The sequence below is a fragment of the Anolis carolinensis genome, unplaced genomic scaffold (assembly GCF_035594765.1).
Source record: "Anolis carolinensis isolate JA03-04 unplaced genomic scaffold, rAnoCar3.1.pri scaffold_7, whole genome shotgun sequence".
Classification (NCBI taxonomy): domain Eukaryota; kingdom Metazoa; phylum Chordata; class Lepidosauria; order Squamata; family Dactyloidae; genus Anolis; species Anolis carolinensis.
Window position 1 is genome coordinate 6,426,009 of NW_026943818.1, and position 25,466 is coordinate 6,451,474.

At 43.9% G+C, this 25,466-nt stretch overlaps 2 protein-coding genes across 2 annotated transcripts; one reads left to right on the forward strand and one right to left on the reverse strand.

The window, feature by feature from the left end:
* Window positions 1-8,203: 8,203 nt before the first annotated feature.
* LOC134293113 (uncharacterized) lies at window positions 8,204-13,821 on the reverse strand. The gene is made up of 2 exons (XM_062959651.1): window positions 11,714-13,821; window positions 8,204-8,485 (listed from the first exon to the last, which is right to left on the reverse strand). Exons 1-2 carry the CDS (start codon window positions 13,259-13,261, stop codon window positions 8,444-8,446), a joined length of 1,590 nt encoding a protein of 529 aa, XP_062815721.1. The 5' UTR covers window positions 13,262-13,821; the 3' UTR covers window positions 8,204-8,443.
* Window positions 13,822-17,166: 3,345 nt separating this feature from the next.
* On the forward strand, window positions 17,167-25,061 carry tnfsf8 (TNF superfamily member 8). Its single transcript, XM_008120758.3, has 4 exons — window positions 17,167-18,812; window positions 21,170-21,215; window positions 21,611-21,661; window positions 23,723-25,061. Exons 1-4 carry the CDS (start codon window positions 18,597-18,599, stop codon window positions 24,157-24,159), a joined length of 750 nt encoding a protein of 249 aa, XP_008118965.1. The 5' UTR covers window positions 17,167-18,596; the 3' UTR covers window positions 24,160-25,061.
* The last annotated feature ends 405 nt before the right edge of the window (window positions 25,062-25,466 follow it).

Consider the following 25,466-nt stretch of genomic DNA (forward strand, 5'->3'; position numbering starts at 1 on the left):
TTGCTGTGAGTTTTCCGGGCTGTCTGGCCATGCTCCAGAAGCATTCTCTCCTAACGTTTCACCCAGATCTGTGACAGGCATCCTCAGAGGTTGTGAGGTGTATTGGAAACAAGGCAAGTGTGGAATAATGTCCAGGATGAGAGAAAGAACTCTTGTCTGTTGGAGGCAAGTGCGAATGTTGCAATTGGTCATCTTGTAGCTTCAAAGCCTGGCTGCTTCCTGCCTGGGGAATCCTTTGTTGGGAGGTGTTAGCTGGCTCCAATTGTTTGTTGGTCTAACACCTCCCGACAAAGGATTCCCCCCCAGGCAGGAAGCAGCCAGGCTTTGAAGCTACAAGGCCATTCAATGCTCATCAAGTTGGGCAATTGCAATATTCACACTTCCTTAATTATAATAAAAATAATAATAAACTTTATTTTTATATCCCGCCCCATCTCCCCGGAGGGACTCGGGGCGGCTCACAACAGGGACAAGCCCGAAACAACGACACAACATATTTGACAGAAACTTAAAACATTCCAACGATACACAAAATAAAATATGGACAATACATTAAAATCCAAGCAGATAAAATCAGAGTAAGCAGAGTAAGCAGATAAAATCAGAGTAATTGGTTCCAACAAACAAGTCTGGCTGCTTCCTGCCTGGGGGAATCCTTTGTTGGGAGATGGTAGACCAACAAACAATCGGAGCCAGCTAACACCTCCCAACAAAGGATTCCCCAGGCAGGAAGCAGCCAGGCTTTGAAGATACAAGGCTAATCAAGATGACGAATTGCAACATTCACACTTGCCTCCTACAGACAAGAATTTTTCTCCCACCCTGGACATTATTCCACGGGTATATAAACCCCACTTGCCTAGTTTCCAACACACCTCACAACCTCTGAGGATGGCTGCCACAGTTGTGGGTGAAACGTCAGGAGAGAATGCTTCTGGAACATGGCCAGACAGCCCGGAAACCAGAACAAGGCTGTAGAACTTTCAGGATGGGACTGAGAAGAGAGAATGCTACTAAAATTAGTCTGAACAGAGAGCCTGCCTCTGCTGCAACAACCACATCAAACACTTTCTTTGCTCCGCTTTTTGGAGGGAACAAATCAGATGGGTTGAGGGCACCCAATACATTTCTCATTGTTTCGTGATGGTTCTTTCCTCGGAAATTTTGTCAAAAGATGAAAGCAAGGTTTCCTATGCTTTTACAGTAAGCAACTTGCCTAAGAGAGTAAACAGTCAGGCGGGCGGAGTGGTGGGCAGCTGGAACAAATTGAGAATATTCATCAGTTTTTGCGTCATTTGGCTTGGATTCTGGATCTCACTGTGTTTCAATTCACCATTAGTCAGGAATGGTGACTTATTATTATTATTATTATTATTATTATTATTATTATTATTAGCACTGATATCAGCATGGAGTTTGGGTTGGACAAATGTTCGACAGTGGCATTGAAGAAGGGAAAAGTCATTGAAAGTGAGGGCATAAATATGCCTAATGGCCAAACAATAAAGTGTCACCAGCCAGAGGCCTATAAATATCTGGGCATATTACAGCTGGACAACATCAAGCATGAACATGTGAAAACTGTGGTCAGCAAAGAATACACACAAAGGGTCAGAAAAATTCTCAAAAGCAAGCTCAATGGAGGCAACACCATCAAGGCCATAAACTGCTGGCATAAGATACACTGCTGGCATTATAAACTGGACACTGGTGGAACTGGACAATTTGGACAGAAAAACAAGAAAACTCATGACCATTCATCATTCACTGCACCCTCGCAGTGATGTTGACCGGCTATATCTGCCTAGAAGATCAGGGGGCAGAGGACTCTTACAAGTAAAACAAGCAGTCAAAGAAGAAAAACATGCCCTGGCAGAATATGTAAAGCAAAGTGAAGAACCTGCTTTGATTGAAGTCAAAAATCAGAAACTCCTCAAAACACAGCAGACAAAGAATCAGTACAAGAAAACTGCACTACAAACTAGAGCTGACAGCTGGCACAACAAAACATTGCATGGAAAGTTCCTTGACAAAATTGAAGGAAAAGCTGATAAGGAGAAGACCTGGCTCTGGCTCACGAATGGGACTCTGAAGAAGGAGACAGAAGGCCTGATCCTTGCAGCCCAGGAGCAAGCCATCAGAACAAAGGCAATTCAGGCCAAGATCGAAAAATCAGCTGATGACCCAAAATGCAGACTATGCAAGGAAACCGACGAAATCATTGATCATATCCTCAGCTGCTATAAGAAAATTGCACAGACAGACTACAAACAGAGGCACAACTATGTGGCTCAAATGATTCATTGGAACTTATGCCTCAAGCAGTAAAGAACTGGTGGGATCACAAACCTGCAAAAGTATTGGAAAATGAGCACGCAAAGATACTGTGGGACTTCCGAATCCAGACTGACAAAGTTCTGGAACACAACACACCAGACATCACAGTTGTGGAAAAGAAAAAGATCATTGATTTCGCCATCCCAGGTGAAAGTCGCATTGACGAAAAACAACAGGAAAAACTCAGCCGCTATCAGGACCTCAAGATTGAACTTCAAAGACTCTGGCAGAAACCAGTGCAGGTGGTCCCGGTGGTGATCGGTACATTGGGTGCCGTGCCAAAAGATCTCAGTCGGCATTTGGAAACAATAGACATTGACAAAATTACGATCTGCCAACTACAAAAGGCCACCCTAGTGGGATCTGCGCGCATCATCCGAAAATACATCACACAGTCCTAGACGCTTGGGAAGTGTTTGACTTGTGATTTTGTGATATGAAATCCAGCATATCTATCTTGTTTGCTGTGTCATACAATAAAATAATAATAATAATAATAATAATAATAATAATAATAATAATAATAATAATCTCATCATGTATAGCTAAAGAGCCACTATGGATTAATGGTTTCAACACTGAACTATGACGGGACACCAAGGTTTGAGTCCCCACTCAGCCGTGGAAATCTATTTGGAGAGACACATTTTCAAAGACACAACAGCAACAAACTAAAATAACTTGATACAGCATTTATTCCTTACTAGTATGGGTACCCGGCATTGTCCAGGTTATTTGGAAAAGTCAATGTTTTAATTTTACCAAATGCATAAGGTTGTGAATGAACTATAACTCACATCATGCCAGGTTAACCCCAAGAAACTCCATCAGTACTTATGAAGGGACCATAAGCCAGAAAATAGTAAACTTTTGCCTATATAGTTTTGCCTTTGCATATGCCCTTCCCTTCCTGTGAGCTGGTGCCTTTCTCCAGAAAGTTCCAAGGAGAGAAGAAAGCTCAGAGTAAACAAGTGAGGTCATTGGTATCACTTGTGCCAAAGTAGGTGTGGAAGGTGAGGAAGACCCTCAGCCATTGGTCAATTTTAGATAAGCCAAAGGTACCGTATATACTCGAGTATAAGCCGACCCGAATATAAGCCGAGGCACCTAATTTTACCACAAAAAACTGGGAAAATGTATTGACTCGAGTATAAGCCGAGGGTGGGAAATGCAGCAGCTACTGGCAAATTTCAAAAATAAAATTAGATTAATTGAGGCATCAGTGGGTTAAATGTTTTGAATATTTACTGTATTTCAAAGAAAAACAGTAAACTAACTCTATAAGTGGAAAAGCAACAATAACTTTATAATAATAATAATAATAATCAACAGCTTCATTTGCGCCCTGCCCTATCTCTCTCCCCCGGGGACTCAGGCCGGCTTCCAACATAGTAACAGGCAAACATTCAATGCCTATATAATCAATGCAGAGCTAGATACAGATCTATCATGATATATACTAATTTTACATGTGTATTTCCCCCTGAAACCTTTGCAAATCCTCTCTCTATGTGCATTTTCCTCCTGCAATATTTGCAAGCCCTATTTATCAATGTTTATATCTATCTAGACATTTGTGTGTGTGTGTGTGTGTGTGTGCACACGCATTTTCGCTCTGCACTTGCAAACATGTGAGGGTAAAATTCATATAAAATTCATATATAAAATTAATGTATACATATAGGAACACATATACAGGTACATGGAAATCTCTAGTTATCTATATTTACATAGGATTTGCAAAGACCAGTAAACATATGAGGGGAAAATTCATATATGAATGTATTTGTAGGGGAAACATCTATATAAATATTTAGAAGCTTTGGGGCATGCATTGACCCAAGGAAGAAATGCAAGCAAAGTCCCCTTAAAAACAACTTTGTCCTCTTTTCTTTCTCCCTTTTTCAAACTCTAAAGTAGCCAGAAAAGGCTTTTTAAAACTTCTCTCCCCCTCCCAAAAAAGCCCACCTCATTTTTGTTTCCTTAGGAATAAAAAGAAATCCACACCTTCTGTTGCTCTCTTTTCCCTCCTTCCCTCCCTTTGGACTCAGATGTTCTTGCAATAGTAGTAGTAGTAGTAGTAGTAGTAGTAGTAATAGTAATGAATCATGCAAATTTGCAAGAATATCTTTTTTTCTTCCCCTTCTGCCCATGCAATCTGGCTTGCAAGGGTTTCTCTCACACTCTCCTTTCGCTTTTGAAAACATTCGCTTCTTCTCTGTCTCTCTCTCAAAAAAATATAAGATAACCAGCCTGGGAGGAGAAGCAGAGGAGGGAGGTTTTGGAAAAGAAAACATCCTGTGGCCTCCAGGCTCTGCTGCTGGCTTGACCTTGACCCGAATATAAGCCGGGAGGATGCTTTTTCAGCTCATAAATAAGGGCTGAAAAACTCGGCTTATCTTCGAGTATATGCGGTATATAATCTTTGTTAACTGTGCACATGTTGCGATGGCCATTTGCATGGTACGGGACCCATTGAAATGGGTGCCTACAGCTGTTCTGTGATAACAATAAAAGGCTTGTTTTATTGCTCTCCTGGAATTCTCTCCTTTACTTCCCCAACACTTACAGTTTGTTATGTTGGACAAATTTGATCTAGATGCATTATAGGTGGGGTTGAGTGTGCTCTCTGGCTGTAGGGTAAACTACAACTTCCACAATGGTGAGTCAGTCCCCTGAAACCCCTCCAATAGGTTGAGTAGATCAATAGGTACTGCTCCAGTGGGAAGGTAATGGCGCTCCATGCAGTCATGATCTTGGAGGTGTCTACGGACAACGCCGGCTCTTCGGCTTAGAAATGGAGATGAGCACCAACCCACTGGACTCAATGTCAGGGGAAAACCTTTACCTTCCCCATACGAGTGGAAATGACACAGTGGAAATTGTCGGCATCACCGAAAACACATCAAACCAGGCAGATCCTTATCTGCCGCGAACGAAATGCAGAGCCCAATTTCTCAGAATTCCAGGACTTGTCGGTTCTTCCCCTTGCGGTGTTTCGCTTTCCTTCACAACAGCTCTTCAATTGACTCTCTTCTTCTTATATGGAATATGTTTGTTTGTTTGTTTTTTGAGGTACGACTTATTTTCTACTTTAGAATAGCTAACCTGGCTGTCTTTTTTATCAGAGAAACCAGGATATGTATTTAGGGGTTCAAATGTCATTTTAGATGCTGAAGTTGTCTTCCAACATCTGGCAGCAGAAGAAGGTGATTTTTGGTGTGAACTTTAAAGAAGTTGTCCAAGATACTGTATATACTCGAGTATATGCCTAGTTTTCAGCCCTTTTTTAAAGACTGAAAAAGGCTCCCTCAGCTTATACTCGGGTGAGGGTCCTGGTTGGCTTATATATGGGTCAGCTTATACTCGAGAATATATGATACATTTATTATTTTCCCCTATTATTATAGGTATTATTATATTTATTATTTTTCTCTATTATTGTTGCTGCTATTACATTTATTTCACTCTATTTTTATTATTATTAATACATTTATTATTTCACTCTATTTTTTATTATTATTAATACATTTATTATTTCACTCTGATCTTATTATTATTATTATTATTACATTTATTATTTTACTCTAATTATTATTATTATTATTATTATTATTATTATTATTACATGTATTATTTTACTCTATTATTATTAAAAGGATACATAAGCACATTTACATTGAAGAAGATGAGAATAATGATTTGATCAGAGTTGGACAATCTTATCTTAAATCTGAGCTTTATGTAAATATTCAAAAACAATTAACCTACTGATGCCTCAATTAATGTAATTTTATTGGTATCTATTTTTATTTCTGAAATTTACCACCCTCGGCTTATACTAGAGTCAACGTTTTCCCAGTTTTTTTTTTTTTTTGGTAAAATTAGGTGCCTTGGCTTATATTCGGGTCGGCTTATACTCGAGTATATACGGTACTTAAGCCCAATTCCGAAACAGATCCAGTACCGGAATCACCACCTTTAAAGTCCTGACTAGGGGCTGCAGTGGCGCAATGGGTTAAACCCTTGTGACCTGAAGTTTGGTGGTTCGAATCCATGAGACGGGGTGAGCTCCCGTCTGTCAGCTGTAGCTTCCCATGTCCCAAAGCCACATCCAAGCGTCCCCTGGGTAATGTCTCTGTAGACAGCCGGTTCTCTCACCCCGCTCCCTGGATCCGAACCGCCGACCTTTCGGTCAGCAAATTCAGCAGCTCAGTGGTTTAACCCGCTGCACCACCATGGGCTCCCCAAAACTCTGCACACTACTCCAAACCCCATAACACAACAGTTGCATGCTTCTGTAGTGACATTGATGGCACGACTCCTTAAAGAGAAATAAACAATAAAAAAAACCATTTTCAGGGCTCACTCTCATGTTAAAGTGATTCTAGAGTATCCATGTTCTCATATAAACTCTCTCTCTCTCTCTCTCTCTCTCTCTCTCTCTCTCTCTCTCTCTCTATATATATATATATATATATATATATATATATATATATATAGTATATACTTGAGTATAAGCCTAGTTTTTCAGCCCTTTTTTAGGACTGAAAAAGCCCCCCTCGGCTTATACTCGGGCGAGGGTCCTGGTTGGCTTATATTTGGGTCAGCTTATACTCCAGAATATATGGTACATTTATTATTTTTCTCTATTATTATTGGTATTATTACATTTATTATTTTTCTCTATTATTATTGTTACTATTACATTTATTTTACTCTATTTTTATTATTATTAATACATTTATTATTTCACTCTAATCTTATTATTATTTCATTTATTATTTTACTCAATTTTATTACATGTATTATTTTCCTGTATTTATTATTATTATTATTACATGTATTATTTTGCTCTATTATTATTAAAAGGATACGTAAGCATATTTACATTGAAGAAGATGAGAATAATGATTTGATCAGAGTCTTATCTTAAATTTGAGCTTTATGTAAATATTCAAAAACATTTAACCTCAATTAATGTAATTTTATTGGTATCTATTTTTATTTCTGAAATTTACCACCCTCGGCTTATACTGGAGTCAATGTTTCCCCAGTTTTTTTGTGGTAAAATTAGGTGTCTCGGCTTATATTCGGGTCGGCTTATACTCGAGTATATATGGGTGTGTGTGTGTGTGTGTGTGTGTGTGTGTGTGTGTGTATGTATATATATATATATATATATATATATATATATATATATATTCTCATACAAATTTAAATGTCTGTATTCGTAAAACAAGTATTTCCTTTACAGTCCCAACTGGTTTAAGAAGACAATAACCATACATCAAAAGACTATTAAAATCTATATATATAAAAGAGTGATGGCATCACGGCAATTCACGAAACAACAAAAGTACAGGCCCCCCAACCTCAAAATTTGACAACACAACCCATCATCCACGCCTCAAGGTTGATACAACAAAAAGAAAAGAAAAACAAAGTCCTAATTAGAGGGAGAGCAATATTTTTTTTTATCCAATTGCTGCCAGTTTAGAGGGCTAATCTCTGCCCACTTCGTTGCCTAGCAACCAAGGGACAGCCAGGTTTCAGTTCGGGGACAGGCAGATTTAGGCCTCACTTAGACTTCTTCCACAGATTATCAGATTTTAACTGGATTATATGGCAGTGTAGACTCAAGGCCCTTCAACACAGCAATATAACCCATTTATAATCTTATATTATCTGCTTTGCACTGGATTATCTTGACTCCACACTTCCATATAATCCACTTCAGTGTGCATTTTATACAGCTGTGAAGAAGGAGCCTCGTATAATCCAGTTCTGAGCAGATAATATAAGATTATCAATATACAGTAGTGTCAGCTCACCACAGCCGCTCCTGAATGAACACACGAGACTCTTTGTGGTATCACCAGGAACTTTTACTGTAGGAAACATGAACATCAGAAAAGCCAAGAATGGGAGGCTCCGGCCAACCCTCCTTTATATACCCTCCCCCTCATTTGAACAGTCTCTTCCCGCTCAGTAAAACCCCGCGCAAATTCCCCGCCAAGTCCATCAGCCGTTTCTCCTCCGAGTCCTGGGACGCAGGTGTCTTATCAATGTCAGTGACCCTGAAACTCAGAGCCACATCCAGGCTCTAGTAGCAGGGTTCTGACATGGCGTCCTCCTCCCCTTCGTCCTGGAAGGAAAAGATTAAACACAACTATTGTTCTCCGCTGTCCAGAGTTCCTTTATACTTTTTTAACAGGCTGCAATGGAATACCGGGTGTACCTTTCCTAGGTCCTTTGGTAGCCTCAGCTCATAGGTCACTTCGTTTATTCTTTTTGCTACCCTGAATGGCCCTATATAGCGTGGAGCCAATTTCTTGGATGGGAACCCCAATTTCAGGTTTTTTGTGCTCAGCCAAACCAGATCTCCTTCGCCCAATTTGTCCCCCTCTCGGCGCCTACGATCCGCAAAGAGCTTGTACTTCTTTTGTGTTTCCCGCAATGCCTCTACCACGGTTTGCCACCCTTGCTTGATTTTGGCCGGCCATTCCTCGTCGGTCTGGCCCTCCCCTTCCTTCCACTCGGGTAGCCTGGGGAAAGGTGCCACCTCCTGTCCGTATACTATTTCGAATGGGGCACGACCTGTGGCCGAATGTACGGCCCCGTTAAAAGCCATCTCAGCAAACGGAAGAAGGTCCGCCCAATCATCCTGTCTATAATTGGTGTACATCCTTAAGAATTGGCACAGTGTCTGTTGGGTACGTTCGACCCCCCCGTTGGTCGCGGGATGAAAGGCCGAGCTCAGGTTCCTTTCTGCTCCTAACAGCTGCAAGAATTTTCCCCAAAATTTTGCAGTAAATTGGACTCCCCGGTCACTAATTATCTTGTCGGGACACCCATGTAGGCGATATACATGCTTCACATACAAATCAGCAAGTTTTTCAGCTGAAGGAAGTTTTGGCAGAGCCACAAAGTGTGCCTGTTTTGAGAATAGGTCCAATATTGTCCAAATGTATCTGTGGCCTCTGCTGGGGGGTAGTTCGCCTACAAAATCCATGGCTACGCATTCCCATGGCCTCATGGGCTCCACCACCTTCTGCAATAGCCCCTGGGGCTTCCCCGGTGGTGTTTTTCCCTCTGCGCATAATTCACACTGCGTGACGTACCCCCTGGCGTCTTTCCTCATTCCGGGCCACCAGCATTGTTTGGCCAACAGTTTAATAGTCCTGGTGGGGCCTAGATGACCCGCACCTTTGTTATCATGGTACTTCCTTAACATTTCTCGTCTTAAACATTCAGGAATATACAATTTCTTATTTACAAACACCAAATCCCCACACAATTCTCCCTTTTCTTTGTTTGTTTGTAACCATTTGTCCATTCCATACGCTCGCTTCAACTCTTCCTCCCATATTTCTCCTCCCCCCGTGGAAATGGCAGTACGTTTGTTTTCTTTGGCCGCTTGTGCTCGAGTTAGTACTGCCAGGCCCCATTGCTTATCAAGAAAAATACTCCCTTCAGATTCCTGAATTCCTCCCCCGTGCTGAGGCATCCGAGAGAGAGCGTCAGCGAGTATATTATGTTTCCCCTGGAAGAATCTGAGTCTGAAATCAAAACGGCTGAAATATTGGGCCCATCTAATTTGCTTCGCTGATAGTTTACGAGGGGATCTTAGATACTGTAAATTTCTATGGTCAGTCCACACCTCAAACGGTGTTCCACTTCCTTCCAGGAAGTGTCTCCAGCACTCTAGTGCTTTTAGAATCGCTAAGGCTTCTCTCTCCCAAATCGGCCAGTTTTTTTCTGTATCGCTAAACTTTTTTGACAGATAGCCACATGGCTTCAGGTTCCCCTCCTCGTCTTTCTGTAGCAGAACTGCCCCATATGCCCGGTCTGACGCATCGCAATGTAATACAAAGGCTTTAGACATATCAGGGTGCTGTAGGACAGGCTCCTCAGTAAAACGCTTTTTAAGGGCTTCGAAAGCTTCCTGGCATTCTATTGTCCAGGTCAGTTTGGCCCCTGGGGCCTTCACTTTGGCTGTTTCTCCCCTACCTTTAGTCTTTAACAAATCCGTTAATGGCAAAGTGAGGCGCGCAAAGTCCTTGATAAATGTTCTATAGAAGTTTGCGAACCCTAGGAAGGATTGCAGCTGCTTCCGTGTTTTGGGGGCTTCCCACCCCCTCACGTCTTCTACCTTCGCAGGGTCCATCGCCACTCCCTGGGAGGAAATCCTATACCCCAGAAAGTCTATCTGGTCTTTATTGAACTCGCACTTGGCAAGCTTCGCATACAGTTTTGCTTCTCTCAACTTTTGCAGGACTTCCCTGACTAGTTCTATGTGTTGCTCCTTAGTCCGAGATACTAACAATATGTCATCTAAAAAAACAAAGACTCCCTTGTACAACAATGGATGCAACACTTCGTTGATTAATTGCATGAACGCGGCGCCTCCGCCGCACAAACCGAAAGGGAGCACACGATAATTGAATAATCCGAATGCACAGGAGAAGGCCGTCTTCCACCTGTCCTCTGGTTTAATCTGCAATTTATGGTACGCTTCAATTAAGTCCAATTTAGTGAATATCTGTCCCTCCGATAACTGGGCGATCAAGTCCTTCACTAAAGGTAGGGGGTATTTATTTCCAGAACTGATTGCATTCAGGCCCCTGTAGTCAATGCAGAGCCTCAGCGTTTGGTCCTTTTTGCGCCTGAACAACACAGGCGCCCCTAGAGGGGAATTTGAAGGCTCTATGAAACCCCTCGCTAGGTTTTTATCAATGTATTTTCTCAGTTCCTCCTTTTCCCTAGCCGACATTGGGTATATTTTTGCCTTAGGAAGCTCTGCTCCTGGGACTAGCTCTATCTTCACTTCAACTCTCCGCTTCGGTGGGAAACTGTCTGCTTCCTTCTCATCAAATACGTCCACAAAATCCCGATACTCTGGGGGTAATTTATCTGCCAGTTCTGCTATCCTGATAGAGTCTTCCTCCCCCCTTTTCCCCGGCTCCCTTTCCACTTCCTGGCTCCCTCCTTCCAACTTCATCCTGAAGATCATGCTCTTATCCTCCCAGTTGATTTGCGGGTTGGCCTGCCCCAGCCATGGCATGCCTAGTATAACATTATAGCTGGCTATTTGTGATATCACAAATGACACCTTTCCTTCCCAACTCCCTATCTTACACTTTACATCTTCGGCACTGTACTTAGCTAATGATCCCGATGCTGTGGATCCGTCCAACTGCGAAAAAGCTATTGGGGATTCTAGGTTCGTTCTTTCGCATCCCAATCCCTCGGCTAATTCAGGGGAGATGATGTTCCTGGAACATCCACAATCCACAAATGCTTTGCAGGTTGCTTGTTTGCTGCCACTTTCCAGCTGAATGGGGACCACTATCATGGCTTTGTCCTGACTTACCAACCCCCCCGAGTGGTGCCTCATCGGTGGTTCTTCCTCGGCGCGTTTCCCTGCCACGGCTCTTGGTTTGGGCGGGCCTCCGCCTTCCCCTTTTCTCTGCCAGCACTCGGCAGCCCTGTGGCCCAAACGGCCGCACACGAAGCAGCCCCTCCTGCTGGTGCTCACGTTCCCTGTCGGCTCCGTTCTCCTCCCGGCTGGGGTTGATCCCTCCTTCCGGCTCCCCTCTTTCATCTGCGGCCGCTGCTGTAGCCCTCCTCGGTGCCTCCTCGCCTGGGCCAGCGATGTCTCGATGCGCCCCGCCAGCTGAATCCATCCGCGCAGTGTGTCAGGCTCATCACGATGCACCGCCCAGGAGAGGATCTCCCGCCTGAGCCCCTCTTTGAAGAGTTCTATCTTTGTCACTGCAGACCATTCCGGCACCTTTTCAGCGAGGCATTGGAACTCCTCCGCATACTCAGATACCGACCTCTGCCCCTGGGAGACGGTCTTCAACTCCTCCCTCGCCCGGATCTGCTCCAGTGGATCTCGGAAACGGGTCTCCAGGGCCCCCATAAAGCGTCGGAGTGACCCCAGACATGGGTCGCGCCGCGCGTGTAGTTGAACGTACCAGCTGGCCGCTCCCCTCTTCAACACTGCACCAATGGCCCGTACCCGGCTGGATTCCGTTCTAAAAGTGTGGGCATTGTCCTCCATATAGCCCCTCACCGTGGTCAGGAAAAAATCCAGTTCAGAGGACTCTCCCCCAAACTCGATCCTTAGTTCCTCTCGTCTCGGTAGGGGTCCCTGTGGTGGCAATCCCCAATCCTCCGCCCGTCGCAAGCCCCCTTGCGGGCCAGTGGGCCCCGCTGCTGCTTCCCTTTGTCCTGTGCCACGCCCGGCATTCGCCAGGGGCACCAGGGTCTCAGTTGGGAGCGTAGCCGGGATTCTCGGAGGCTTTTCCCCTTCGTCGTCACTCTCCTCCACCCGCGTCAGGCTCGTTTGGATCTTGGGCCGGGCACCGGGCTCCTTTCGCATTTCCCTTCCCTTCGGTGCTGGGAGGTCTGCAAAGCCCTGGCTGCTTCCCATGCTCACGTCCCACATTGAGCTAGCCCGGAGTTCCCTTCCTCGCTCCGGCTCCGCCAAAACCGCCAGGCGCTCCATCGCCCTCGACATCACTGCCAGGGTGGTCTCCATCGCCGACATCCTCTCCTCCAGAAACACCATCTTTTGCGGGCCTGGGGAAGGTGAACCTTCCTCTCCTCCGGTGCTATCTCCCCGCACCACTCCGCGCCTCTGGGTTACCCCATTTGGCTGGGCATAAGCGGTGGATGACGCCAGGGCCGCCAGCTGGTGGAACTCAGCGTCCGTCTCGGGAGTGGCCCTTTCCGACCTTCCTCCTCCGGCGCCCAAGAGCTCTTCATCCTCCACTTGCATGTTACACCTCACCGCTACAGCGGGATGGTGTCCGTATTCTTGGCTTAGTGTCAGCTCACCACAGCCGCTCCTGAATGAACACACGAGACTCTTTGTGGTATCACCAGGAACTTTTACTGTAGGAAACATGAACATCAGAAAAGCCAAGAATGGGAGGCTCCGGCCAACCCTCCTTTATATACCCTCCCCCTCATTTGAACAGTCTCTTCCCGCTCAGTAAAACCCCGCGCAAATTCCCCGCCAAGTCCATCAGCCGTTTCTCCTCCGAGTCCTGGGACGCAGGTGTCTTATCAATGTCAGTGACCCTGAAACTCAGAGCCACATCCAGGCTCTAGTAGCAGGGTTCTGACACAGTAGAGTCTCACTTATCCAACGTAAACAGGCCGGCAGGATAAGTGAATATGTTGGATAATAAGAAGGGATTCAGGAAAAGCCAATTAAACATCAAATTAGGTAATCGTTATACAAATTAAGCACCAAAACATCATATTATACAACAAATTTGACAGAAAAAGTAGTTCCATGCGCAGTAATGCTATGTAGTATTTACAGTAGAGTCTCACTTATCCAACGTTCTGGATTATCCAACGCATTTTTGTAGTCAATGCTTTCAATATATCGTGATATTTTGGTGCTAAATTCATAAATACAGTAATTACTACATAGCATTACTGTGTACTGAACTATTTTTTCTGACAAATTTGTTGTCTAACATGATGTTTTGGTGCTTAATTTGTAAAATCATAACTTAATTTGATGTTAATAGGGTTATCCTTAATTCCTCATTATCCAACATATTCGCTTATCCAACGTTCTGCCGGCCCGTTTATGTTGGATAAGTGAGACTCTACTGTACTGTATTTACAAATTTACCACTAAAATATCACAATGAATTTAAAACACAGACTACAAAAACATTGATTATGAAAAGGCAGACTGCGTTGGATAATCCAGAACATTGTATAAGCGAACGTTGGATAAGTGAGATTCTTCTTTAATATGAAATAATTACTGGGATAGAATAATGCAGAACAATATAATCTCTAAAACCAGGACAGTAAATAAACGGGAATTCCACACAGGAAACAATCAGGGCCAGCTAACACCTCCCAACAAAGTATTCCCATCATCAAAGTCTGGAAAATCCTCTGTTTTCTCAGGGCCACAGACAGTAGAAGCACATAAAATATCGCAAACAATACCACTCTGAAAACAAGGGAATTCCAGACAGGAAACAATCAGGGCCAGCTAACACCTCCCAAGAAAAAATTCACTTAGGGAGGAAACAGCCAGGCTTTAAAGCTGCAAGGCCATTACATCCTAATCATTTTTTCCTAATTGCAGCATTCATACTTGCCTCCAACAAACAAAAAAAAACCAATCAGAAATATTGTATATTCACAACCTTTAGGAAATAATATCCCCTGATGGCGCAGCGTGTTAAAGCGCTGAGCTGCTGAACTTCTGGACCGAAAGGCCACAGGTTTGAATTGGGGGAGCGGAGAGAGCCCCCACTGTTAGCCCCAGCTTCTGCCAACCCAGAAGTTCGGAAACATGCAAATGTGAGTGCATCAATAGGTACTGCTCCGGCGGGAAGGTAACGCCGCTCCATGCAGTCATCCCACATGACCTTGGAGGAGTCTACGGACAACGCCGGCTCTTCGGCTTAGAAATGGAGATGAGCACCAACCCCCAGAGTAAGACACGACTGGACTTAACGTCAGGGGAAAACCTTTACCCTTGACCTTAACTACCACCAATTCCTCAATACTTTATTTCCCAAACCACCATGTTTCGCCACAGCAACGCGTGGCCGGGCACAGCTAGTATATATTAAAAGGTAATGAAATTTCAGCCTAGGACAAAACAACAAAACTACACATCCCAGAAACACTAAACTTGGCAGCACAATCCCTCATCCATGCCTCTAGGTTTATACAACAAAAAGAAAACCAAAAAAAAGTCCTAACTAGAGGGAGAGGAATAATTGTTTTTATCCAATTGCTACCAGTCATAAGGCTAAGCTCTGCCCACTTGGTCTCCTAGCAACCCACTCAACCCAGGGGACAGGCAGAGGTAGGCCTCACTTAGGCATCTTCCACACTGCCTATAAAATACAGATTAGCAGATTTGAACTGGATTATATGGCAGTGTAGACTCAAGGCCCTTCCACACAGCTATATAACCCATTTATAATCTTACTAGCTGTGCCCGGCCATGCGTTGCTGTGGCGTTGTCTGGTGATGTCAGTATTTTATAGGCAGTGTGGAAGAGGTCTAAGTGAGGCCTAACTCTGCCTGTCCCCTGGGCTGAGTGGGTTGCTAGGAGTCCAAGTGGGCAGAGCTTAGCCTTCTAACTGGCAGCAATTGGATAAAAACAATTATTCCTCTCCCTCTAATTAGGACTTTATTTTTCTTTTCTTTTTGTTGTATCAACCTAGAGGCATGGATGAGGGGTTGTGCTGTTAATTTTCAAGGTTGTGGGGTGTTTAGTTTTGTTGTTTTGTCGGTCCCAGGATTCCATCACTCTTTTATATATAGAGATATTATCTGCTTTAAAATATCACAATGAATTTAAAACACTGACTACAAAAACATTGACTACTAAAAGGCAGACTGCATTGGATAATCCAGAACACTGGATAAGCGAATGTTGGATAAGTGAGATTTTACTCTACAGGGGAAAACCTTTACCCTTTACTTTCACTACCACCAATTCCTCAATACTTTTATTTCCCATACCACCATACTTCGCCACAGCAACGCGTGGCCGGGCACAGCTAGTTTATTATAAATAATATATACAACCCAAAGAAGGATCTCCCAAAACAAGGACATTGTACCCAGGATTACTTGTTGTTGTCCAGTTGTGTATACAACATATTTTTGGACTGTTTTCCTTTTGAGATGGATGTATGTTATGTTTCATGTGTTAAGATAGTACCCAGTTGGGACTGTAAAGAAAATACTTATAAATACAGGCATACACACGTTTACATTTATATGAGACCATATATATTTAATATTGATACTCTAGAATCACTTTAACACGAGAGTGAGCCCTGCAAATTGTTGTGTTTTTTTTAAATTGTTTATTTCTATTGATACCATTCTTGTAGCATTTTGATATAGATATCGGTGCCTTATTGATGGTGATTGATGAGAGTTGCTCAGATACACAAAATCCATGGTAACTCAGTAGATAAACAATTGAATACAACATGGAGACTCTGTGTTTGTTTTGTGCCTTCAAGTTATTTCAGACGTGGGGTGACTCTAAGGATTTTTCTGGGTCTGCAAATGTGTGGGCTTTCATGGGTAGTGTTTGCAAATTTCTCCAAAAGGAGAGGTGGGTTAATTTTTCCGGAGTCCTAAAAATAACTATGATTCATCCATCTTTGGAAAGAACTCATCTCCAAAGTTTTAAAAAGGGGAACTCCTCGGAGGTGCAAGCATACCGCAGTCCTCCCATTTCTCTGCAAGTGGAACAAGCTGGTGGCATGCGCAACAGGAAGTCTCCCTCTGGGCCAGAACAGCTGTGACAGTGGTTTTGCAGAAATCTGCTAAGCGCATAAGGAGCGAGCCCTGTTTGGAGTTACCTGCTGACTTGTAGACAGAAGCAGGTACAGCCGGTGGACGTGCACGAGCCTCGTCTTCGTGGAACCCTGCACAAGCCTCATCTTTGTGAAACCCTGCACAAGCCTCGTCTTTGTGGAACCCTGCACAAGCCTCATCTTTGTGAAACCCTGCAAAAGCCTCGTCTTTGTGGAACCCTGCAAAAGCCTCGTCTTTGTGGAACCCTGCAAAAGCCTCATCTTCATGAAACCCTGCACAAGCCTCATCTTCATGGAACCCTGAACAAGCCTCATCTTCGTGAAACCCTGCACAAGCCTCATCTTCGTGAAACCCTGCACAAGCCTCATCTTCAGGGGACCCTGGACAAGACACGCCTTTGTGAACCCTGCACAAGCCTCATCTTCGTGGAACCCCGCACAAGCCTCATCTTCGTGAACACTGAACAAGCCTCCTCTTCGTGAACCCTGCACAAGCCTCATCTTTGTGAACCCTGCACAAGCCTCATCTTCGTGGAACCCTGCACAAGCCTCGTCTTTGTAGAACCCTGCACAAGCCTCATCTTCGTGAACCCTGCACAAGTCTCATCTTCGTGGAACCCTGCACAAGCCTCATCTTCGTGGAACCCTGCACAAGCCTCGTCTTTGTAGAACCCTGCACAAGCCTCATCTTCGTGAACCCTGCACAAGTCTCATCTTCGTGGGACCCTGCACAAGCTTCATCTTCGTGGAACCCTGCACAAGCCTCGTCTTTGTGGAACTCTGCACAAGCCTCATCTTCGGGGGACCCTGCATAAGCCTCGTCTTCGCGAACTCTGCACAAACCTCATCTTTGTGGAACCCTGCACAAGCCTTGTCTTCATGAACCCTACACAAGCCTCATCTTCGTGAAACCCTGCACAAGCCTCATCTTTGTGAACCCTGAACAAGCCTCTTCTTTGGGGGACCCTGCACAAGTCTCATCTTCGTGGAACCCTGCACAAGCCTCATCTTCGTGGAACCCTAAACAAGCCTCATCTTTGTGGGACCCTGCACAAGCCTCATCTTTGTAGAACCCTGCACAAGCCTCATCTTTGTGGAACCCTGAGCGAGCCTCATCTTCGTGGAACCCTGAACAAGCCTCATCTTTGTGGAACCCTGCACAAGCCTCGTCTTTGTGGAACTCTGCACAAGCCTCATCTTCGGGGGACCCTGCATAAGCCTCGTCTTCGCGAACTCTGCACAAACCTCATCTTTGTGGAACCCTGCACAAGCCTTGTCTTCATGAACCCTACACAAGCCTCATCTTCGTGAAACCCTGCACAAGCCTCATCTTTGTGAACCCTGAACAAGCCTCTTCTTTGGGGGACCCTGCACAAGTCTCATCTTCGTGGAACCCTGCACAAGCCTCATCTTCGTGGAACCCTAAACAAGCCTCATCTTTGTGGGACCCTGCACAAGCCTCATCTTTGTAGAACCCTGCACAAGCCTCATCTTTGTGGAACCCTGAGCGAGCCTCATCTTCGTGGAACCCTGAACAAGCCTCATCTTTGTGGAACCCTGAACGAGCCTCATCTTCGTGGAACCCTGAACAAGCCTTATCTTCGTGGAACCCTGCACAAGCCTCATCTTTGTGGAACCCTGAACAAGCCTCATCTTCGTGGAATCCTGCACAAGCCTCATCTTGGTGGAACCCTGAACAAGCCTCATCTTTGTGAACCCTGCACAAGTCTCATCTTGGTGGAACCCTTTGTGAAAAGTAGATAAGACCCCTTCTCTTGCGTCCTCATATCTCCTGTTTCTTCTCCTTCTCCTACTTTTTCTTCATGCAACAAGGGATGAAGATATTTTTTTGAGTCGAGATGTGGGTGAACTCCCTCAAGAGCACAGATGCAAGACCGAACGTGATCAGAGGATGTTATGGAGCGATACCCTGAGGATTTTGTAAATCCAGAGAAGACATCTTCCTTCAGAGTGAACTGTCCCCAGGAAGTGGCCAAAGATATGACTGAACATAGTGTCACCAGGCAGTTCAATCCCACCATCCAAGGATACCTCTGCTTTGCCACAGTTTCACTCACTCTGTGTCTTCTTGCAACGTTGGGGATTATTGTGGTCTTAGTGCTTCAACGGACGGTAAGTCATTTCTGATTCATGCCTCCCTATTGTCCTGAGAAATGTGGTTTATTTGATTTTTGCTACTGTAAAGATCTGGATTTCTATGAGTTTTCTGGCCACGTTCCAGAAGCATTCTCTCCTGACATTTCGCCCACATCTATAGCAGGCATCCTCAGAGATAGGGTCCCCTTGCAATGGCGGGATCAATGACTTGAAGGTTGGGTTACAGACCTGAAAGTTGCCGGTTCGAATCCAACCCGGGGAGAGCGTGGATGAGCTCCCTCTATCAACTCCAGCTCCATGACCACACAACCAAACCATACTGTGAACTTTAGTTGGCTGTTGTAAATTAATGTGGATGTTTGTTTGGATGTAATGTTATTACAGTAGAGTCTCACTTATCCAACACTCGCTTATCCAACATTCTGGATTATCCAACACATTTTTGTAGTCAATGTTTTCAATATATCGTGGTATTTTGGTGCTAAATTCATAAATACAGTAATTGCTACATAGCATTACTGCATATTGAACTACCTTTTCTGCCAAATTTGTTGTCTAACATGATGTTTTGGTGCTTCATTTGTAAAATCATAACCTAATTTGATGTTTAATAGGCTTTTCCTTAATGCCTCCTTATTATCCAACATATTCGCTTATCCAACATTCTGCTGGCCCGTTTATGTTGGATAAGTGAGACTCTACTGTATATAATTTTGTTAGACTACATGTAGTTTAATTTATTGATGTTAAGTTTAATTTACTGATGTCAGGCTTTAATTTGATGTTAGGTTTTAATGTTATTTTTATATGCAGGGTTTCTCTAGGATTTTATGTCAGTATTTGTTTGTTTACGGAGGCATTGAGTCCCTGAGTCCCCTTGGAGAGATAGGGCAGAATACAAATAAAGTTTTATTATTATTATATTATTATTGTTTTATCTGTTGATTGGGCTTGGTCCCCTGAACCGCTCTGAGTCCCCTTGGGAAGATAATAAGACATTATTATTATTATTATTATTATTATTATTATTATTATTATTATTATTATTTTATTATGACACAGCAAACAAGATAGACATGCTGGACTTCGTATCACAAAATCACCGTATCACAAAATCAAATCAAACACTTCCCAAGTGTCTAGGACTCTGTGATGTATTTTTGGATGATGCGTGCAGATCCCAGTCGGGTGGCCTTTTGTAGTTGGCAGATCATAATTTTGTCAATGTCTATTGTTTCCAAATGCCGGCTGAGATCTTTTGGCACGGCACCCAGTGTGCCCATCACCATCGGGACCACCTGCACTGGTTTCTGCCAGAGTCTTTGAAGTTCAATCTTGAGGTCCTGATAGCGGCTGAGTTTTTCCTGTTGTTTTTCGTCAATGCAACTGTCACCTGGTATGGCGACATCAATGATCCAAACCTTTTTCTTTTCCACAACTGTGATGTCTGGTGTGTTGTGTTCCAGAACTCTGTGAGTCTGGATTCGGAAGTCCCTCAGTATTTTTGTGTGCTCATTTTCCCATACTTTTGCAGGTTTGTGATCCCACCAGTTCTTTACTGCTAGGAGGTGGTATTTGAGGCATAAGTTCCTATGAATCATTTGGGGCACATAGTTGTGCCTCTGTTTGTAGTCTGTCTGTGCGATTTTCTTACAGAAGCTGAGGATATGATCAATGGTTTCGTCGGTTTCCTTGCACAGTCTGCATTTTAGGTCATCGATTTTTCGATCTTGGCCTGAATTGCCTTTGTCCTGATGTCTTGCTCCTGGGCTGCAAGGATCAGGCCTTCTGTCTCCTTCTTCAGGGTCCCATTCGTGAGCCAGAGCCAGGTCTTCTCCTTATCAGCTTTTCCTTCAATTTTGTCAAGGAACTTTCCATGCAATGTTTTGTTGTGCCAGCTGTCAGCTCTAGTTTGTAGTGCGGTTTTCTTGTACTGGTTTTTTGTCTGCTGTGCTTTGAGGAGTTTCTGATTTTTGACTTCAATCAAAGCAGGTTCTTCACTTTGCTTTACATATTCTGCCAGGACATGTTCTTCTTCTTTGACCACTTGTTTGACTTGTAAGAGTCCTCTGCCCCCTGATCTTCTAGGCAGCTATAGCCGGTCAACATCACTGTGAATGATGAATGGTCATGAGATTATTATTATTATTATTATTATTATTATTATTATTATTATTATTATTATTAGATAAACCTCCCATAAGGATAGTAAAACATCAAAACATCCGGGCAATGTCCCCTGGGCAACGTCCTTGCAGACAGCCAATTCTCTCACACTTGCAGTTTCTCAATTCGCTTCTGACATGATAATAAATAAATAAATAAATAAATAAGTTCCGCATTATGTATGGAACTCTCTTTTTCTCTTAAAGGGATCGACAGCCCAATGTGATGGACATCCAAGAGCAGAAATGCAAGGTAAGATTGGGACCGGGACCAAGAAAAATCAGTATCCTTTACATAGTAATTGCTTATTTAAGGACGCCAGTGTGGATGAAAGCAAACAGAATTGCATAAGAATTATCCAATACACATCGGAGATGCCTGGCATTCCCAAATATGTACCTGCTTGTGCTTGATGCCCATTGCAGCTCCCTTGCCAGTGCTAGATATATATCTCAACAAATCATTAATAGGGTTTGTTGCATTTCTGCAACATAGCTAGAGATTCATAAAGTTGGACAACACAGACAATGACCAATTCCAGCCACTCTCCCAAAATGAACTTTTGGAGTTTCACTGGGTCAACAACGGGGATATAGCTGGAAACTCACATTTTAATTTCTTCTTTTTTGTTACATGGGAAATACCAGAAGACATCTCCAAGACTATGGCATCCGAGAAAGCAGTTGCATATCTTCAAGGTGTGTATATGAGTCAGATGGGATGGAACACAACAAAAAGAAATGGATGAAAGGAAGGTGAAACGGGATATTCTGAGATCAGTGATTCCAGAAAACAATGAAGATAGGGAATTCTTATTGGTCAAGGTTGGTGCTAGGAGTTAGAATCACCAGCACTTAACAAGACCATACAATGCAAAACAATTATGAGGACGGAGGACTAGATGAAGTGAAACCACAGTCATAGGAAATAGCTTCCTAACTAGACATGCAATGGTCTCCAAGACTTCGGGATATAGTGACCTAGAATAATAGAGTTGGAAGAGACCACATGGGCCATCTAGTCCAACCCTCTGCCATGTAGGAAGAGTACAAAGTACCCCTGACAGATGGCCATAAAGGTCTCTGCTTGTTGGGTTTGTTGAAGTTGAGTCCATGACAGTTAACTGAAAGCTAGCAGACATCTCTAAATATCCATGATGTCCTATGAGGATCTCTTGCTGACTCTAGAGCCTCCTGGCCTTGACTTTGCTGTCTGTTGATCAACAGTGAAGCCATCAATGGTTGAGATCATACACAAAGTTTTTCTTGTGGATGGTGGCTCCCTATCACCACTTTCCACTAATAGTGGAAAGTGGAGGTGAGATCAGAGAAGCACTGGGCTATATCCTTATGGACAGATGTCCTCATGTAGACCAAGAGTGGAGGAGAGGTCAGAGAAGCACCTGGCTAAGTCCTTATGGATAGATGTCCTCATGTAGACCAAGAGTGGAGGAGAGGTCAGAGAAGCACCTGGCTAAGTTATTATGGATAGATGTCCTCATGTAGACCAAGAGTGGAGGAGAGGTCAGAGAAGCACCTGGCTAAGTTATTATGGATAGATGTCCTCATGTAGACCAAGAGTGGAGGAGAGGTCAGAGAAGCACCTGGCTAAGTTATTATGGATAGATGTCCTCATGTAGACCAAGAGTGGAGGAGAGGTCAGAGAAGCACCGGGCTAAATTATTATGGATAGATGTCCTCATGTAGACCAAGAGTGGAGGAGAGGTCAGAGAAGCACCTGGCTAAATTCATATGGATAGATGTCCTCATGTAGACCAAGAGTGGAGGAGAGGTCAGAGAAGCACTGGGCTAAATTATTATGGATAGATGTCCTCATGTAGACCAAGAGTGGAGGAGAGGTCAGAGAAGCACCGGGCTAAATTCATATGGATAGATGTCCTCATGTAGACCAAGAGTGGAGGAGAGGTCAGAGAAGCACTGGGCTAAATTATTATGGATAGATGTCCTCATGTAGACCAAGAGTGGAGGAGAGGTCAGAGAAGCACCGGGCTAAATTCATATGGATAGATGTCCTCATGTAGACCAAGAGTGGAGGAGAGGTCAGAGAAGCACCTGGCTAAGTTATTATGGATAGATGTCCTCATGTAGACCAAGAGTGGAGGAGAGGTCAGAGAAGCACCTGGCTAAGTTATTATGGATAGATGTCCTCATGTAGTCCAAGAGTGGAGGAGAGGTCAGAGAAGCACCGGGCTAAATTATTATGGATAGATGTCCTCATGTAGACCAAGAGTGGAGGAGAGGTCAGAGAAGCACCTGGCTAAGTTATTATGGATAGATGTCCTCATGTAGTCCAAGAGTGGAGGAGAGGTCAGAGAAGCACCTGGCTATATCCTTATGGACCGATGTCCTCATGTAGACCAAGAGTGGATGTGAGGTGAGAGAAGCACCAGGCTATATCCTAATGGACAGATGTTCTCATGTAGACCAAGAATGTCTTCCATAGAGATGATCTGAGATGCTCTGGAGATCCCAGCTAATGGTTGAGTGAGTAATGAGAGCAATGATCTCCAGAGGAACCTACACGATCCTTGTCCCCTTCCTCTGGGCAAGTAATTGAAAATCTATAGTTGGGGAGAAGGTCTACTAACAGGATACTTCTCTAGATCTTCTATCAAAAAGATTTGAGTCTGGCCTGCTCTTGGGTTCCAAAGTTCTCCATGCAAAAGAAGTTAGAAAAAGGCTGATTAATTTGCGAATACCTTTCAGACCATACATGTGCCCTCTTCTCTGCTCTTCCAGCTCTTCCAGTCAACCAGACACGACTGAAGTGGCATAAAGAAGGGATTCTCTACAACTTCCACTATGACGATGGAAATCTGGTGGTCCAGAAACCCGGCCTCTATTTCATATTTTGCCATTTGCAATTTTCCTTTCCCACGTGTGGAAGCAGCGCGGAGGACCTCACGCTGAGCCTGAGTGTGAACGGAAACATCATGAAGGAAACCGTTCTCACGTTGTGCAGTTCCCATAAGACGTCCGAAAGAATCAGCCATGACATCTCCTCGGCGCTTTTGGTAGAAATGAACATCGGAGATCGGTTCGGAGTGGATGTCAACTTGTTCCGATACTTGCATACAGACACCCTCCCTTCAAGCAATGTTCTAGGTGCTTTCAAGTACCTTGGGGGAGACTGGAAATGCCCTTTCCTTGGGACGATAGCTGGACAATGTCTTTAATTAACATTATGAGGATCTGGCATGCTATTGGCAAAGTCCTATCTGACCAATGGTGAAGCATGAAGATCCTCAGCACAGCCCACAATTGGACAAGAACAATGGCTTCTTCCTTCTTTCCTTAGGCACAGACCGAAGATCTTGCTGACCCAAAGATCTGGGTGAGCTCCTGCCATCAGCCTTGGCTTCTGCTTACATAGCAGTTCAAAAACAGCAATGTGAGTCGATAAATAGGTACCACTTTGGCGGGGAGGTAAAAGGCGCCCCTGAAAACATGCCAGCAATTTGGTTAGGAAGGTGTCCAAGGACAACAGCTTCCTCGGCGTGGAAGAATGTCACAACAGCACCTCCCCGTGGCCAAGTCGAGCACAGCCTCCAGATGCCGGAGATGGAAAATGAGGGAAGCCTTGTCAGAGCGGCTTGCTAGGCACACGCACAGCAGAAGTCGCTGACGAGGAAGCTCTGGATAAATAACGACACTGCAGTCTTCAGTTTTCTATCAAAAGTTTACTTACGAATGGAATTCTCACAAGACGATACACAGCTCTCACGCAGACACACACGGGAAGGGACAGAGAGAAAAAGATAGGAAGTAGAGGACTATTTATCTCATCCTCTGCTGTCTGATGCAATCCAAATTTAACCCTTTACACACTGGCATAGTAAGCAGCACACAGTGTATGATGCAATCTCCAGCACACATTGCACAACCATGACTCAATTACATTTAAACAACTCTATATACAATCATTCCCACTTCAACAAGCCTTGCCTCTGTTTGTGCACTGTCTGTCTTTGTTGTCAATTGTATAATTTCATTGAATGTTTGCCATATATGTACCCTGTAATCAACTCCGAGTCGCATCGGAATGGAATATGAATAAAGTATATTATTATTATTATTATTATTATTATTATTATTATTATTGACACAACAACATTGTATGACACAGCAAACAAGATAGATATGCTGGATTTCATATCACAAAATCACAAGTCGAACACTTCCCAAGCATTTAGGACTGTGTGATGTATTTTCGGATGATGCATGCAGATCCCAGTAGAGTGGCCTTTTGCAACTGATAGATCGTAATTTTGTCAATATCTATTGTTTCCAAATGCCGGCTGAGATCTTTTGGCACACCACTCAATGTGCCCATCACCACCGGGACCACCTGCACTGGTTTCTGCCAGAGTCTTTGAAGTTCAATCTTGAAGTCCTGATAGCGGCTAAGTTTTTCCTGTTGTTTTTCGTCAATGCGATTGTCACCTGGGATGGCAACATCAGTGATCCAAACCTTTTTCTTTTC

Bases quoted from the DNA above. Each gene is read 5' to 3' on its own strand.
- LOC134293113 (XM_062959651.1), bottom strand. From the start codon at position 13,261: ATGTTCATGTTTCCTACAGTAAAAGTTCCTGGTGATACCACAAAGAGT. The intron at 8,486-11,713 runs GTAAGTCAGGAC...TTTTCCTTCCAG, and splicing joins GGCACCACTCGGGGGGGTTG to GACGAAGGGGAGGAGGACGC.
- tnfsf8 (XM_008120758.3), top strand. From the start codon at position 18,597: ATGGAGCGATACCCTGAGGATTTTGTAAATCCAGAGAAGACATCTTCC. The intron at 18,813-21,169 runs GTAAGTCATTTC...TTTCTCTTAAAG, and splicing joins TCTTAGTGCTTCAACGGACG to GGATCGACAGCCCAATGTGA. The intron at 21,216-21,610 runs GTAAGATTGGGA...GGGAAATACCAG, and splicing joins TCCAAGAGCAGAAATGCAAG to AAGACATCTCCAAGACTATG.